Consider the following 16,399-nt stretch of genomic DNA (forward strand, 5'->3'; position numbering starts at 1 on the left):
GCGGTGGAGGAACGGAAGGGAGCAGGGTATACAGTTGCTGAAAGTAAAAGTTTACAAACATTCGCCAGATACTTGGGCTGCACTTAAACTTCAGCTGCGCGTCAGCAAAGAGTATTATTATAAACACATTTTCCAGCTGCTGGAAAACCGGTTCGCCTCGTAGATGTACTTTACAAGATGCTAAAAAACCAAAAATAAAAACCTGACCTGCTGCATTAACTGCAGCCAGCCGGAGTAAAAGTAAAGTAAATTTCATTTATGCATGCAGCCGGAGTAAGCCACAGCCGCAGCCACAGTCAGGCAAACGCAGTGCGACAACAGTTACAGTAATAGTCACAAGTGCCACGCCCAGTTGCAACTGCCACTGCAATTGCAACTTTGTGTAGCACAACATGGATCTGACTGCAGATTAGCATATTTGAAGAGCTGATGAGGCAGCTCTACTGATGTCCTACAACTGATGCAGCAATTGATGCGACATCCTGTTTCCTTTTATTGCAATCCTTTCACCTTGTGTATGGCTATGTGTGTGCATGTTTGTGTGTATGTTGTGTATGTGTGCATGTGAGTGCGTGCACATCCACACAAAAAGGGCCGAACTCTGCATGACATCAAAGCAGCTTTGACTGGCTTCCACCTAACCTGATTCATCCAGCTTCAGGGCTTCCACACAGACAGCATGCCATCTGCCTTTATGGTGCAGAAAAATTCAGGAATTTCTATTCATCGAGCACTGCATGACTCGCCCATTGATTTGATTTGTATTTTACAGTGCAGCTCAATATAAGGAAAATGGTTTAAATAACTGACTGACCAACTCTTAATAATATTGTTAAAAATCCTCTTCTCCAGATCAATTTAAATTATTGTCCATAAAATAATGATTTTTTTTGAATTTAAAGTGCAATAAGTTTCTTTAAACTCAGGAGTTTTTCTATGTTTTTATCATTGTTAAGCTTTTTTAAAAAGATAAATATTTAATTCATTTTGAAAAATTTTGTTCATATTTTTTTATTTCTTTATGTTCCTCCTTTTACCATTCGTTTTTGTTTTTTGTTTAAAATGATTCTGTGCAAGTGTATTAGTTAATTCTATTTGCTTTAAGCTTCTGTATGGGTCTTTTTATTTTAAATACCGTTTTGATCAAGGATTTCTTCAAACATTTTTAGTCAGGGAACAGCGCTGAACTTTATTGGTATTCCGAGCAGTATATTATGTTGGTAAAAAACCCAATAAAAGTACGCGTAATATAAAACGACTTAGAAAGTTTCTCAAGCCCGTGCTAAATGATCTTCCGTTAGAATTTAAAATTTCCAAACCGTTGTCAAACTCAAGCCGACTATAAGAATATTTGAAATGTTGTTTAGTGTGCTTTGTAGAGCTCATACATTTTTGTTGCAATTTTAATAACGTCGTGCTTCATTTCCAGATAGTTATGCCATTTACTTACAATTTATTTGTGCAACATTAATTTTTCTGTCTATTTTGCAGAATCTAAAAGACTTCAATGGCTGTCATTTATGTGTAGTTGTCTGCTTGCCAACCGCTTGTTATGTGCTGCCCTGCCGGCATCATCAGGCAGCTCTTCTTGGCCAGAATGAAGCTCTGCTTTAAGGCAGCTTGCATGCCGCTGGACAGACCATTAGTCAATGTCCCAGCTACAGTTCGGTAGCGGCACAGGAGCAAGTGGTACTCACTGTGTTTGATGCCTCTTGTTGCTCCAGAGTTAAAGATAACCTTTCCATTTTATAACTGTCAGCAGCGCAATTTGCTGGAGTTGTTTTTTCTTTTACCTCTTCTTCTTGTGCCTAGCGTATTTTGTCGTTTTGTAATTACGCATCGAATTTTGTGGCCACATTTGAAAATTGTACGCAATTTTCGAAAAGTGTCAACGCATATCAAGCTACAAAAGTTTGAAAAGAAAAAAGAAATAAACAAACAATGTTAATTTGTAGCTGTTGCTGCATGTTGCATGCTGCCACTGGTGGCATTCACTTTTTTACGTTTGCTGCAGCTGCAGCTGTTTTGTTTGTGTCTCTTGAGATGACTGCGTCTGGCATTACATGATACTCATTATTGCACATTTTGTAAAACATTTCACGAGGCAATAGAGAGAAGGAAAGTTGTTGTCTGTCCCTAGCATGAGACAGCACAAAAAACGCATTCGAACTATGTTAAACCCCTTGTTGATTTCATTAATTGTTATAATATCCAGCTACTTGCTGCCACGCCAGCTTAACATTAACCAATTAGCCAAGTCATGGTTACTAGGGCTAATTATTGGCTCAACTTTGTAAAATGGTTGATGTGCAGCAATTATCATTTTATTTTTGGCTTAAGATGAGTTGCATTAAATCTTATTTGACGCGCGCTGAAGATCGATTTTTTTACACTTGCGATTAATATGAATAAAAATATTTAAGATACATATTTTGAATCTTTGAGTATTTTGAATCTTTTATTATATTAACATAAAACTTTGAAAGCACATTTAAAATCTGAAAGCATAAAAGCCTTACTAAAAGAACTGAGTATTAGTTAAAAGTTATTTAACTAAAACTTAATCAAATTTAGCTTAAGACTTAACTATCTAGCATTATTCTAGCAGCACTTTAAGATTATTTAAAATGACGTCAAATCAATTGCACTTAAAGCTTTTTATTATTAAACTCCAACATCTACCCAAAACTCAATTCGCACCAAAGCAAAGCTAAAGCGCAAATCGCAGCCATTTCCCATTATGAACGGCAACCGAAGTCACAATATTTAGATTTAATATAAATAAATACAACTTTATGTTTATTTGAATTTCCATGTGCCGCCCGCTAGCCTCGGCAGATTATATTTCCAATTGAAAAATATATATTTTCAAAGTGCCGCCAGTAGTTTAGGTATCACAGGAAACGAATCGATATTTGAAAAAGAAAATAAATGGCTACGAAAAATATACTTGAACAACATGGAAAAACTTTTAACTGCTTGTGACAGTCGAATTGAAGCTGTAAACACTCTGACAGAAGTTCAAGCAAAGAAACTAAAAATACTTTTGGAAATGCTTGGAAATATGAAGCCATACTTTGTGTCACATATGTATATAGAATCCTTGGACTGCGCTGCTGCGGCTTGGGGCACAGCTGTTGTTGCAGGAATTTAATTAAATAGCGCTTATAAATAATAGGCAAGCAAAGCAAGCTGTGTCAGCCAAATTGAATTATATAATTAGGCATTGACCTTAGCAATTGGCTCAGGCCTATCGCTTACGACCAGAATTCAGGCACAAGCTCAAAATGGTAATCGCATCTAGTCGAATGTATATGTATATCACTCTTTATTTTTTGTGGTATCAAAGCGCTTACACACTTAATCGAATTTAGCAACAGTTTCCTTCGTTTTCCATTAGCCGCTGGTAATGGATGATTTTCCAATTACCGGCCTGCCAGGTTTTCGTGAACCCAACAGGGCGTATGCGTGATGTCGAACCAATCGCACGCACATTCGTCATACGCAGCGTTGTACACCGTTTGCGCGCGTGTGTGTGTGTGTGTGTGTGTTTGCGTTGGTGTGTGTGCTTAGCACACAAAATGCAAATTGACGATGATTGCTAGGGATTTTCTTGTGGTTTTGACAAATTGCCCGCTTTCTCCGTTTGTCATTGTTGGAGATGCTGCTAAACAGAGCTCGCGTTTATATCGAAGGGTGTGTGGGTATGTCTCTATGAATTGCTTTCGTTTTTCTTGTTGCGTTTGCATTGGCGTCATCGTTATACGAAATGGCCAAATGCCGCAAGTTTGAAAAACTGTTGCTGCCACAAACGCAAACACATCATATCTTGCTATGGGGCCACTTGTGGCAAACTGTGTTGAGTGTTGCGTGCGGCATCCATTAGAGCGTTTTATACTGACGTACTGAGCTATAACAATGGCCCACAGCTGAAATGCCATGTCTAGCATTGAAGGCAGAACCTCTATTCGTATGGATTTAAGCAGTGCTAACTGAGCTTATCATAAAAGGCAGACGGATTAACAATTTTAAATAATGCAATTATTCTGTCTGTTTCTATGCAAACTCGTTTGTCAGTTGTTGGGCCATCGTTATGAAATTTTGCAGTGGTCCGATCGTCTAAATATATTTCTTTTTGCCAAGAGAGTAAATCTTAAGGATTACAAGCTGGCCTAACTATTCAACTTTATCATGTCGCACATATGGGATATAGAGCTTACATAAGCACACATCTGTGTATTGAGTTCTGCGCACATTTGCTGTGCGTTGTGCTGAAAAGACTGTTCACAATTGCTTAAATTTGTTCTACTTATTTCTTTTATTTGCGTTAAATTTGTCAATAGCAAATATTTGTTTATTATTCTTGTTGCTTTACTAATATTAATTGTTTTATTTTGTTTTTTTTTTTCGATATGATTCGTTTCATTTTTATTTATTATTTTGAATACTGCTGTGTCCTCCTTTGCCGCTGTAATAATTAATGAACAATTTGCATAACAAAAAGTAATTATTGTAAAAGCCGCTGAAAACGAATACATATGAATATGCAATTAATCGGTAATAAAATTTATAAAAATATATGGCGGTTGGTTTGTTGGTTAGATAGACATTGTTATGGGCTGGGCTGGCCCTGCGGTCGGCTGCACATTATTTTCCACTTAAATGCAGCTGTTGATTGACACATGGCTCAAATTGAATTAAATTTATGCTATAAAATTTATAGGCCAGACAAACTGGAGACATAAAACAAAAATGGCAAACGCCTCGCTTCACCTCAAAGAACCGACACACACATGGCCAAATGACAGTATTAACCGTAGACTTCGATATATACATATATATTGATGACTCTGCCTACCCACGTCAGCCCACACGAAGCAGCAGTTACTGCTGAGCTCAGTAGAATACCGACGCAGCCAAGAGGTTGCCCGCGTAGTTTTTCAATTCAGCAAACAGCTTTGCTTCTTGTCTATGCTTTTGGCTAAGGATTTTCCAATAGAATTTTGATCTTGTTTGGCCGATAAGTAATTCAATTACTTGATTTGCTATTGATTTGGGTAATTCATAGCTCGTTATACCGTTTATGTTTTCATTAACACTTTCTCTTTATAGCCGCGTAGAGGGTGTCTTTATTTTGCCATGAAATGCGTAACGCGTTAAGGGCACCTCTCTGAGTCTATAAAATATATATTTGTTTAAATTCTTGTTCAGTATAAACAATCGATTCTATATAGAAACGTGTATTTGTCTATGTGTCGATTTATAAGCAATCATCATGTATGCGGAAAGTACATTTTATTGAAATCGGCTGACTCGGACCACTATATCAGATGGCCCCTTTACAAAATTAGTTTGTTAAATAAAGAACGTTTCTTTCAATTTATATGGCATATATAACAGCATACTTTTATATATTTTAAAGCTCTATAGAAGGTTTTAAGTTTTAAGTTTCTTATGATATATTGACTAACTCAGCTATTACGAGCTTCACTCTGCACCCAACATATCTGTAAAACGATATCAAATCGGACTACATTATTCTATAGCTTCTGTAGAAAGATTGGTCTTATATTTTTAGCCAGTGTCGTTGGGCTGGCGAAGTTTGTGGGTAACTCAACATTATAGCTGCTAATTTCAATTTGTTTTGGACATTTTCGGCTAGCGTGAAAAGCGTGAAAATGTAAGCGCAATTGCTCAAAGTAGACTGGATCATAAATTTTCGGGGCATTGCATAATTAAATGTTCTGGTGCGGGCTGTGGTGGGGGCGAGCCAGGCCAGTTAGCGTGTGCGCTGCGTCGCCTTCAATTACTTAAAATTCTGAAGTGCAGCTATAATTGAACATTGTCACGCTTGCCAGAGGAAGTGGCAACGGGAATGGTAACTGGCCAAGCAACGGCACTTGGTATGGCCAAAAAAACAAAAAAAAAAACAAAATAATAATAAAAAACAATATTGTTGTATATGCTGAGTAGTTATAGCCATGGCGCGCGACACAGTGCCGACTGTAAGTCAACAACCTTTTTGGCCAAGTCGCAAATTTTACGCACGTACAATTTGTCGTTGCCCCTTTAGGGCACGCAGGGGGATACATGCGTCAGTGTCGTTTTAGTGGTTTGATTTGTGGGCTGTCTACTCTCGGGTCAGGCAGCATGAGACGAAAACTTTTAGGTGCGATTTATTTTTATGTTATGCCCCGCCGCCATTTTGGCACCTCCTCGGCTCTCTTTGGCTTTGCAGTCAGTCAAGCATTTGAAACTGGCCCCAGCCACGCCTTGGCGATTTTGTTGCACACGCCAGTCATTAATTTATATTGTAACAATTTTCCTCTTTCAGTGCAGTCAGCGAGTCAAATTTTCCGATGCTTTCGTCTGGAAAATGCGAACGGGTCCAGTGGTCAGCTATACAAAAACTTACTGACTCGGCTCGAGTATGAATTGTAATTTAGTTACGATTTTGGCTTCTGACTTTACTTCTTCATTTTTGTTGGCCCGCTTTGCTTTATGCTCGTTGGCATCTATTTGGGCTAAGCCCTTCTAATGTTACCATAACTTTTGCAAAAAAAAAAAGAGGCCAGCTTTACGTGACTTTCATCCCAATGACAATCGCTTAGCATGCTGCCGAGGCCAAGTTCAGGTCCTTTTTTTTTTGTATGGACCCCGACAGCCATTTTCCACGCCCTTCGATTTGAATATTAACACACAGGGAGATATTGTTAAAGTGTTGCCTCCAAGGGTTTCACTTAGATCTAGATAGAGGCACAAATTTTCAAACTTTAGTTTATTTATTTCCCTGCTTTTTCCTTATGGCCCCAGGGAATTTTGACCAACACGTGTGTATATATTGCTAAATATATATATATATTTGAGATAGATTTTTTGTTTTTTATATATTTTTAAATATTCACAGGCTCACATGCTCGTTGCTACCTGGTATTGATTTTTTTTAGTTTGCATGTGGGATTTATGAAATATTCATAATAAAACATGGATAGAAACATGTGTTTTTCTCACACATGCGCACACCCCACCCTAACCACCCTATCCCCACACACTGGTGAGGGTAGCTTAAAATACCAGCAATGGCCACTGGGACCCGGGTCAGTGACTGTCGTTGTAGCTGCTGATTTAATAGAGTACAGTGCCTATTGAACGTAATTTAGCTGTAACACGAAATTGATATTTCACTTTAATTGAAATATATAGGAATTTTCATAGTCTGACATTTTATGGCTTTTCGTTGGGGCGGCTTTTTCAGATTAATTGCCAGAGGCCCAGAAAAACTAAGCCCTTCTTTTGATTGATGACCTGCTTACGTTTGGCCTAATGAGCGGCCGATTGGCCTTGGCTTGTAACAGTTTGTAAAATATATGTAAAATATCAATTTCAAGACCCAAAAACTTTCAACGTGCAGGAATCCAATGACTCAAGGGGGCAAATCAAGTAAACAGCTTAAAGTGGCAGCGTTTGCCAAATTAGAATTTATTACAATAGAAATCTTTGGCACACATTTGCCCACTGCTAACCGAGCACCTTGATCTAAGACCTGGAAGAAATTTGCTATGGCAACAAATGTCTGTCAAAAGTTGGCTGCCTTTGCCATGGTTTGGCCCTAACTTAACGTCAACTGTGTTTGTTGGCCAATTAAGGCGTCGAAATGATAATCAAAGCAAGACATCAGTGTTTGGCAAGCCGAAGAGTAAATACCCTAATAGACTTATGTCTATATATATATATATATACATATATACACTGCAGTCCGATTTAATGCTGAAATGTTGGGAGAATAATAAAAACTGATGAAGGCAACGTGGAATTGTCACTATATATATATATCTATAGAAGTCCAATCTGGCCGACTCCGACCTATGATGGCAGCAATAGAGCTTCATAGAGTGAATCTACTACTTTCTACGTTATGACAGAATATTAATGCTCTCTGCAAGGGTATAACAAGTGGCTAGCATAATTTTTGCTGCAAAAAGGGCGCGCGCGAAGCCAAGAATATAAATAAACAAACCCAATGGACGGTTGGATAAATGGACGCATGGACAAACTGTTGAAACAGCCGAGCAAAACAATGGTGGGCAATCAGAGGAGGACACGAATAACATCAACAACAACAACAACAGCAACACCGACAGCAACAACGACAATTGTGGCAATCATGGCTACAATGACAACCCCGACAAGCAGTGCAATGTCGATTAGCTGTTATTTAGCCGGCGCTTAAAATGGCTGCCAAGTCATTTCCGTTGCGCGCGCCCCAAATGCCAATGCTGTTGGCCAGCGTGTCCCCTTTCCCGCCCACTCTCCCCCTGCACTCTAAACCCTTCACATCTCTTTGCTGTTGTTGTTGAGAGCTAAGTAAATGAATGTACAAATTGACGATTTGTTTGATTTTGGCGCCAAAGGAAAATATCTCTGGGTACACTGGGCGGGCGGGCAACTTGTTGGGCTATAATTTAACGCACGAACGGCTCAGTTAAGCGTTGTAAAAGTAAAAAAAAGAGATAACAGCAACAATTTTGAGTCCCAAATAAATGCCAACCCTTGAAATCCTCTAATACAAGATAGTATTTGTTGTTGTTGTTGTTGTTGTTGTTGCAGTTGCGCCTTATTCAATTTGCTTTGCTGGGCGCTGTCCCCTTAGGGGCTTGCCTCAGCGCGTGGCAGCTTGTGTGGGCCAACGTTTATTAAGTAATAAATGCTTTACAATTTTCTAAGGCTTACTTTAGTGGATTTATTTTTGTGTCCCGGTCTAGCAGAACATTTCGGGCCGTAAATTAGCTTGAGAGCAGCAACAGCAGCAGCAGGTGTTGAGCTGGCTCTAGTGTGCTGCGGCTGACCTGTTTGGCTAACAGCAACAAATGCCACAATTTGCTAGCTGCTGCTTTTGCAAGCGTCGCTTTGGCAAGTGTCTGAATTGTGGGAAATGTAACGACCTTGTGGCAGGCAGCAGCCAGCAGGCAGCTGCTTTTGTTGCTTGCCCCATTGTGGCTCGTACATATCTTCTGCGGTCTGCAACATTGTGGCAGCTGTCGCGGCCACTTTATCTTCCCATTCCGCTGCTCATATTTTATGGTTCTCTTTCAGCTGGGCCGACCACGTGGAATGGCGTGCAAATGGCAACTGATCAACCTTTTGTGTTGTGCCCACAAAATTTATGCCCACCAGTTGAAAGTCAATTTGGGTTTTATGCGTTCAAATTTCGTGTATTCAAATTATGCCGAATTGTAACCAAATAATGCATGTGTCTGCGCATTGTCAGTCCATTATTATGCAGCTGACTTTGGCTCCATGCAGCGCGTGGCGCACCCGGCGTATGCGTAATCCAGCTCATGCATATTACGCATACGCCTCAGGTGCCGCAGCACAGTTGAAAACTTCGTGGAAAAACGTTGAGAGCTCTTAATGGAATAAATTAAGCAATCTGTACAGAGCTTAAGACATGGGCGTCGCTGGCTCTGTTTCTGGCTTCGATTACCAGGACGTGGTCACTAATTCTTAGTTATAATATATCGGTCATAAGCTAAGCAAAAATAAGTAAATAATTTACTGCGCTGCGCATTAATGATTTATTATAATATTTTGCTTTGGCTTTTTGTTTCGACGCGGCTCACACAAGCTTATTACCGCAACATTAAAGCTCACAAAGAGGAAAACGCGTTATGAGCCTTAAGCTAAGCTAATAGTTTCAGGAAAGCATAAAGTAAATGCCGATGACATTAATTTACGCAAACCGGACAAATTAATGTGAAGTTTTGCACATGCTATCCTCCTAGACAAGGCCGCTCCCTTGTGGCGGACAGGCAGATAGGCCCACAAAATGGTGAGTCGTGCGGTGGCCTGATATAATTATGCAAATGTCCGAGAGCCGCAGCAAAACCCTTGTCAAGCCGCTCGTAGCGTTTATCATTGTCGATTCGAAGTTGGATTGTGGCCAGCAAGAATAGACACACATATGAACACTCGGGAGTAAATGCGTGTTTAGCTTGGCTATTGTTGCTTTTCACATAAAGTTTATATTTAATTTATTTTAAATTCACATCCCTTCGTGTATGCCATAGCCGGAAAAATATTTTTGTGTTGGCTTTTATCAGCTATTTAACACTGCAAAAAAACGCGCCTGCAAAAGAGCTGCGTATCCTGTCGTATGCACATTTAAAATTAATTAAAACTAATAATATATTTGAAGTATGCAAATACTGCGCTACCGGCGTGCTGGCATCCGGTGTACAAACCACCGGAGGTGGCTCAATTTAATTTAAGGCCAAAAGCGACACAGTTGTTTGTCTTAACCATGGTAATGGGGCGCATTCTCGCGAGTGCCTTTGTAAAAGTTTTAAGCTGAAGCGGAAATACGAGACCAGAAAACCAATGCCCTGTCATGGCGCTTGCGGTGCTGTTAAAACGGCGATGGACTACCAAAATTTAGAAGCCAGCAGATAATAATCTTTTAAGCGAGATTCTTCGACTAGACGATGCCCTGTAAGCAGTATTGATTGAAACCCGCAAACCCGTAATCGAAGATAATTGATGAAGCAAATATTTCAAAATAAAATCTTTTTCAATGCGTTTGTAATTAGTCTTTTTCTTTAAATAGATGGCAAGGTATTCAGGCTTAATCTCTTTTGTATAAGGCTTACAGCTACCTACATACTAACTTGGCCAAATCCATATCTTTTATTCTCCACTCCTTTCAGCTATGTTGATATTTCTTCTCCTGCTCTCGCACACAACTCTGTGTTTTATGCAGTGTATTTAAATCAACTGGTGTCTATTTTAGTTGAAAACTGTTCTAAAATTACCGAAGCTGTGTCCTTGCCACAGCATCCGGATAGCGAGAACGAGCCACAATCGGTCCTCGCCAAATCATAATTAGCATGGTAATTATTTATCTGTGTATTCTCTGCATGGGACAGGCTTCAACAGCCCCATTCCCCCCTCTCACACCGTGTTCTAAGCGAGTCCGCTTGGCATTATTCAAATCATAAATCTCATGGATAGCAGCTGGCAACTGCAGCTGAATATTATTTGAGTTATGGTAGTTTTTATTCAACATTTCTCTCGCTTCCGTTTTTGATGACAATGTTGATGAATTTTCTTGTGTCAGGGGATTTTTCAAGTAAAATCGTATCTTTTTAATGTGGTTTAATTGCAAGCAGTGCTTAAGTTTACACTAATACAGCATCTGGGGAAGCAAGCTGCAATGTTGAGAGTAGAAAGTATTCGAATAGCTTACACCCTATAGGGTCACTTCTATATCGGAGCATCTACTATAACCGATTTAATAGCATGTTTGCACTGTCTAAAGAAGTTCATATCCATTTAGTTATCGGCTTTTTGGTGGTAAGCTGCGTCGCTCTCTAGGGGATAATTTGCCTTTATTTTTATAAGTTATATTAACGTACAGTTCCAAGTTAAAGCTAATTAAAACTCTACATGTTCAGCCCAAAAAGAAGATTAGCTAAAGGGTATCACAAAGCAGATTACACTGAAACCCTCAAGAAAAGTATAGGATTTTTTAGTAATGCTAAACCCTTTTACTGCGTAGCATGTGAATGGTATTTGAATTGATTTAATGAATAAAACGAATCAATAATGTACTTAGGTCGGGTAACAATGCCCCAAAAATGGTATTCGTATTTAAATATTTTGCTTCAGCTCGAATCGCACTAAGCTTGAGCTAAGCCGCCTGCTGGCAACATCAAAGCACGTCTCGTGCAACAATTCGCTGCTTGTTGCTGTTGTTGCTATGCCTGTAGTTGGGGCACAGGTGTTCGATTGGGCCAAAAGTCGCACAGCTAAGGGCAGGCACTCGCCGCAGCTGATTAGCATCGGCTTAATTAGTTGGGTTATTTGCATGACCCAAGGCGTACAATCAAAAACATGCGTTCAGCTATTTATTTAGGTTCGTCTCGAGAGCTGGCAACCGCCCACGAGCACACACATTGCTAATTATTAAAAATAAAAATGAAACATAGAAGCGTGACCAGGCGGCTTGACAAGCTGGCTGGGGTGAAAATTTATGGCTATTTAGCTTAGCACTTTTTGGCCAACCATTGTTGGGGCTTGAAAGGCATAATGGCTTATTTGGATTATTAATTCATGGCGCGCCGGCAATTACAACAATACTCAACTATTGCAAGTGACAAACATGCGTACAGTTCAACATGAGCAGCAGCTGTGGCATACAACATGACGTCCATGGTTGCCCCCTTTGGGCATGCCCAATAAAACATGTCAAAAGAGTGCCAGAATGTAGGCGCCACGCATGGGGATGGAATGGGTGTGTGTGAGTGTGTGGTATGCCTGCCTGTGGTTTGAGCAGGTGTGCACACTATGCTTGCCCCTAGAAGCATGCAGCATGCTTTAACTCACCAAAGCCACTCGCTCGACTGGGACTTGATGGTGTGCCGTTGTGTTGGTGTGAGTGTGTGTCTGTGCTAACTGTGTGTGGTGTTGGCTGCTTGACGTTTGTTGATTTTGTGGTACTAATAAAATACACGCGCCCGGCGCCAACGCTCGAATGCAGATAAAAAAATATAATTAAAAATTGTTGTTGTGTGTTGCTGCTGTATGTTGCTGCGGTGTGCTGCTGCATAATTCGCACAACAGCAGAAAATCCTGTTTGGCTTTTTATGTCCGCTGCGTGACTGTTTCACTGATACATGCCTTAACAATATACCACATGTGCTGTGGTTGTGTGTGTGTGTGTGTGCGCGCGTGTTTTATGACTTTGCCATAAAGTTAATTCAAATTTTGGTTTGGTTTTGCATGTTGAGAGAGTCGCTCACATTATCCAGGCTATAGCCTAGTTGGCTCTGAAATTGAGACTAGCTGCAGCTGGCACTAATCCTTTATATTAAACAGCTAAGAGAAATTGTGTCTTGTAATTGCTAGCAGCTCAAGCTGAGAGCTTTAAGTGCAATGGATATTGTCATTGAAATGCAATTTATCTAGCTTAAAGCTTTGATGCACCTTCCAAGTAATTTAGATGTGCTGTGCGGCGTAAATAAATATAAAGCTATATACAGCTGCTAGAAGGTTGACCTTTAAGTTAAATATGCTGGACCTTTAATATAATTGGAGGGAGCTTTATGATTACTTGTATTCAAAGAAAATGAGATGTTTTATCATTCTTTATTCCTTTCAACGCCTTGCAAATACATGCAATTTTTTCCTTTTTATTTTCCAAATTTATTCTCGTAGTTTTTCAAAGTAAATTGTGTTTTATGCCTTATGACAAAACTAGTTAGGAAGAAAATGTACATGAAATTGTCAGAAGTATACTCTTATATCATTATTTACCATTAGTTTCTCTGAACATTAAGATCCCAAGTTCTTATTGCTATCCGAAATACTGTTGTTCTTAAATCTAATATATAACGTGCACTTAAATTAATTTAAGGGACATTAAATTGACATTTACATTACGCTTAAGCAAGTAGCCTGTCACATGGATTTCGGCACAATTATAATACACATTTAATTGCCTGACTTATCAGCACAGCACAACAATAAACCATTTGCTAATTTGCTTAATTTATACGAACCAATATGTAAACTGTGCCTAAATACTTAATACTCTCGTATTCATAATTTTTGCATTTGAAAACCATTTTAAAAAAATCCGTAACAAAATTATTAAAAAAAAAAAAAATTATATTAAATTGTAATCGACTAATGACAACTATTTGTGTGTTCTTTTTTCTTTATCTCTTTTCATCAATAACCACTTTTATGCTGTTGTTTTCATGCTCACACACAACAACCACACGCACACACACACACTATACTTGCTTCCAACTTTTGCTATTGCTCTCTCGCTCGCTCTTACCACCGCAACCACAACAACCACTTGTGACAACGAAAAATGTTGTTTACCCCTTTTTTGTAATGTGTTTTTAATTCTCAACTAACTTTTAACTAACAATTTAACTAAAATAACGTCTATGCGTAATTTTGTTATGTCCCGTCCAACTGGCCCTCAAACCAACCACCATCACAACAACAACGAAACATCGCCACCAAACCTAAACCCACCATAAACAACAACAACAACAACAACAAAAACCACACCATCATTATAAACAAGAACAGGCTTTTACGCGCCGAATTGTATGCGCTGAGGTGCAAGGTCGTTGGTGGAGCAGGAGCGCAGCCACAGCAAAAACCACTCGACGCTACACAACAACAACAATTAGACCACCACCACCCCCAACAACAACAGCAAACAATGCAACAACAACAACAACAGCTTGAACACAAGAACCACAATAATGTACACAACGACTCGAATCGCCACTGCGCCCGCTGCACCACCGAACTGGGCCGCATCACCAACCGCGGCGCCCCCTGCCGCGTCTGCAAACTGCGCGTGTGCAAAGCCTGTCGAGTCCATCATGCACTGGACTGGGTGTGCGTGGTGTGCCACAAGCAACTGTAAGTCTCTCTCTCTCTCTCTCTCTCTCTCTCTCTCTCTCTGTGTCTCTTTCTTTCTGTCTCTTTCTCTCTGTGAAAGCTCACCTTTATCTCTCGGTATTACCCAATCACTTGCACTCATCTGTACTAAATACTCTAATCACTCAATGTCTCACACATGCACACAAACTAAATAACAATATTTTATATGCATGCCTCTGTGTATGTGAGTGTTTGTCTAATATTCTTTCATATAAGGGTTTTGATTTTATTGTTTGCGTGAACAAATCTATTGAGAAAAGCTTTCTAAATATTCGTATAGAGTCCAATTTTAATATTACAAGTTTTTCTGGCTCTGAATTGGCTTTCCCAAGCCTTATATGCCCTATACTTTTAGATACGTCGTGAAAAGTATGCAATGCAAAATTATGAAAAACATGGCTAACGCTTCGAGTCTTATAATATTTAAGTTTGACTCTTTGAATTCGACTTGGGCCGAATTATAGAGCAACTTCCTATTAAACCCAAAAAATATAGTCAAACACTTTTAACCCATTGGTTTTTTAATTTAGAATTTAATCAAATTATAAAATAAAACCCTAACACTGTCCAAAATTATCGCTGACTAAGATATTTCTGGTACCTCCCACTAGACTGAGTTTCGGCCCAGCATCCCTTCCGTTCAACATTAGGATAGCCCCTATTCTGATAAATGTTATTATATCTATTGGTACAATCATCTAAAAAAGCAATTTGTGTATAAATGATATTGTTGTAAGCTTTTGATACAAATGTAGCTTATATGAAAAGTTGAGTATGATGAATTTAAACATACAAAAGTTGTTAAAGAGCAGAAAAATATTACTCAAAATATGTTTTTCTTTTTGAGGACAATCTTGGATATATTTCATAAAACAATATTAGTTAACAAATTATGCACAAAAGGTGCATAATGAATATATAATAAATAAATACATTGTTTTTTAGTTTTATATGCCAATCAGCTTTATTTCTATTGAAAATCGACCGGCGAGTTCTTATTTTTCGTTGTGCCGATTACATAAAGGTAAAACTTGCAGAAAGAACTTAAAAGACACAATCAATTTCAGTGAAATGGCAATAAGTAAACTAAAATATATTCGAAAAAAAATTCATTTCAACTTACTTAAATACATTTTCTATAAATAGCCAAGAAATATCATATCTTACGCTGATTTATATATACACAACATTTTAAAACTGACTGCACATAAATCTGAGGTTATTCAAGAGTAGATTTCGAATTAGAAACAGCAAACAAATGCCCCAGTCTGCTATGCTTCGCAAAAGCTGAGTACAGGGTAGCCCCTATCTATCAAGCAATCTCCTTTGGGGAATTATGGCTCGTTAACTTTTGCCTTCGCTGCAAATACGTAAAGCTAACCCAGCACTTTCATTGTTGCCTGCTAATTTTGTGTTGTGCAACCAGAAATTGTCACCTGATGCGTACAAAAATAAATTTCCATGGGATCACATATACCTAAAGGGCATCCGATGACCCCCACTGACAGCTGATGCGTTGCATATTTCATGAGGCAATAGTTTGGGGCATTTCTGCTGTATTTTTCGGTTGCTCTCGTCGCAAGCCGAAAATTGCTGGAAATTCTGTGTGTGTGTGTGTCTGTGCGTGAGTATGTATCATATGTGCTTATCCATTTTCACTTTACAATTTTCGATTGAAATGCATTTTTGGGCACTTTTGTAATCGTATACGAAGTTTATAACGCCTTTATTCTATATATAATATATCCAAAAATAAACAACATGTTGATATTCAATTTTCATTTTCACTTGAGCGGCGGCTGTTGCAAATATGTGCCTGAATATTGCAACTGGAAACTGAATTATTTATTTTGCTATTTCTGCTGCACCAATTGGGTTTTTGTTGTGAAATAACAATGACTAAGCCGATACCTAAGCGCTTTGCTAACTCCAA

General features: G+C 38.9%; 1 protein-coding gene across 8 annotated transcripts in view; it reads left to right on the plus strand.

Annotated features, from left to right (window-relative positions):
- The window catches only part of btsz (bitesize), a 58,158-nt gene that overhangs the window by 17,169 nt on the left and 24,590 nt on the right, over positions 1–16,399 (plus strand). For 6 of the 8 annotated variants that reach the window (XM_032440257.2, XM_032440258.2, XM_032440259.2 and 3 more), the window contains exon 2: positions 14,104–14,445. The exons of the other annotated variants lie outside the window; for them this stretch is intronic. In XM_032440257.2, coding sequence (XP_032296148.1) covers positions 14,104–14,445 — 342 coding nt within the window. The remainder of the gene's footprint in view (positions 1–14,103; positions 14,446–16,399) is intronic. 8 annotated transcript variants of the gene reach the window in all.

This window comes from Drosophila virilis, chromosome 2, assembly GCF_030788295.1.
Source record: "Drosophila virilis strain 15010-1051.87 chromosome 2, Dvir_AGI_RSII-ME, whole genome shotgun sequence".
Taxonomy (NCBI): domain Eukaryota; kingdom Metazoa; phylum Arthropoda; class Insecta; order Diptera; family Drosophilidae; genus Drosophila; species Drosophila virilis.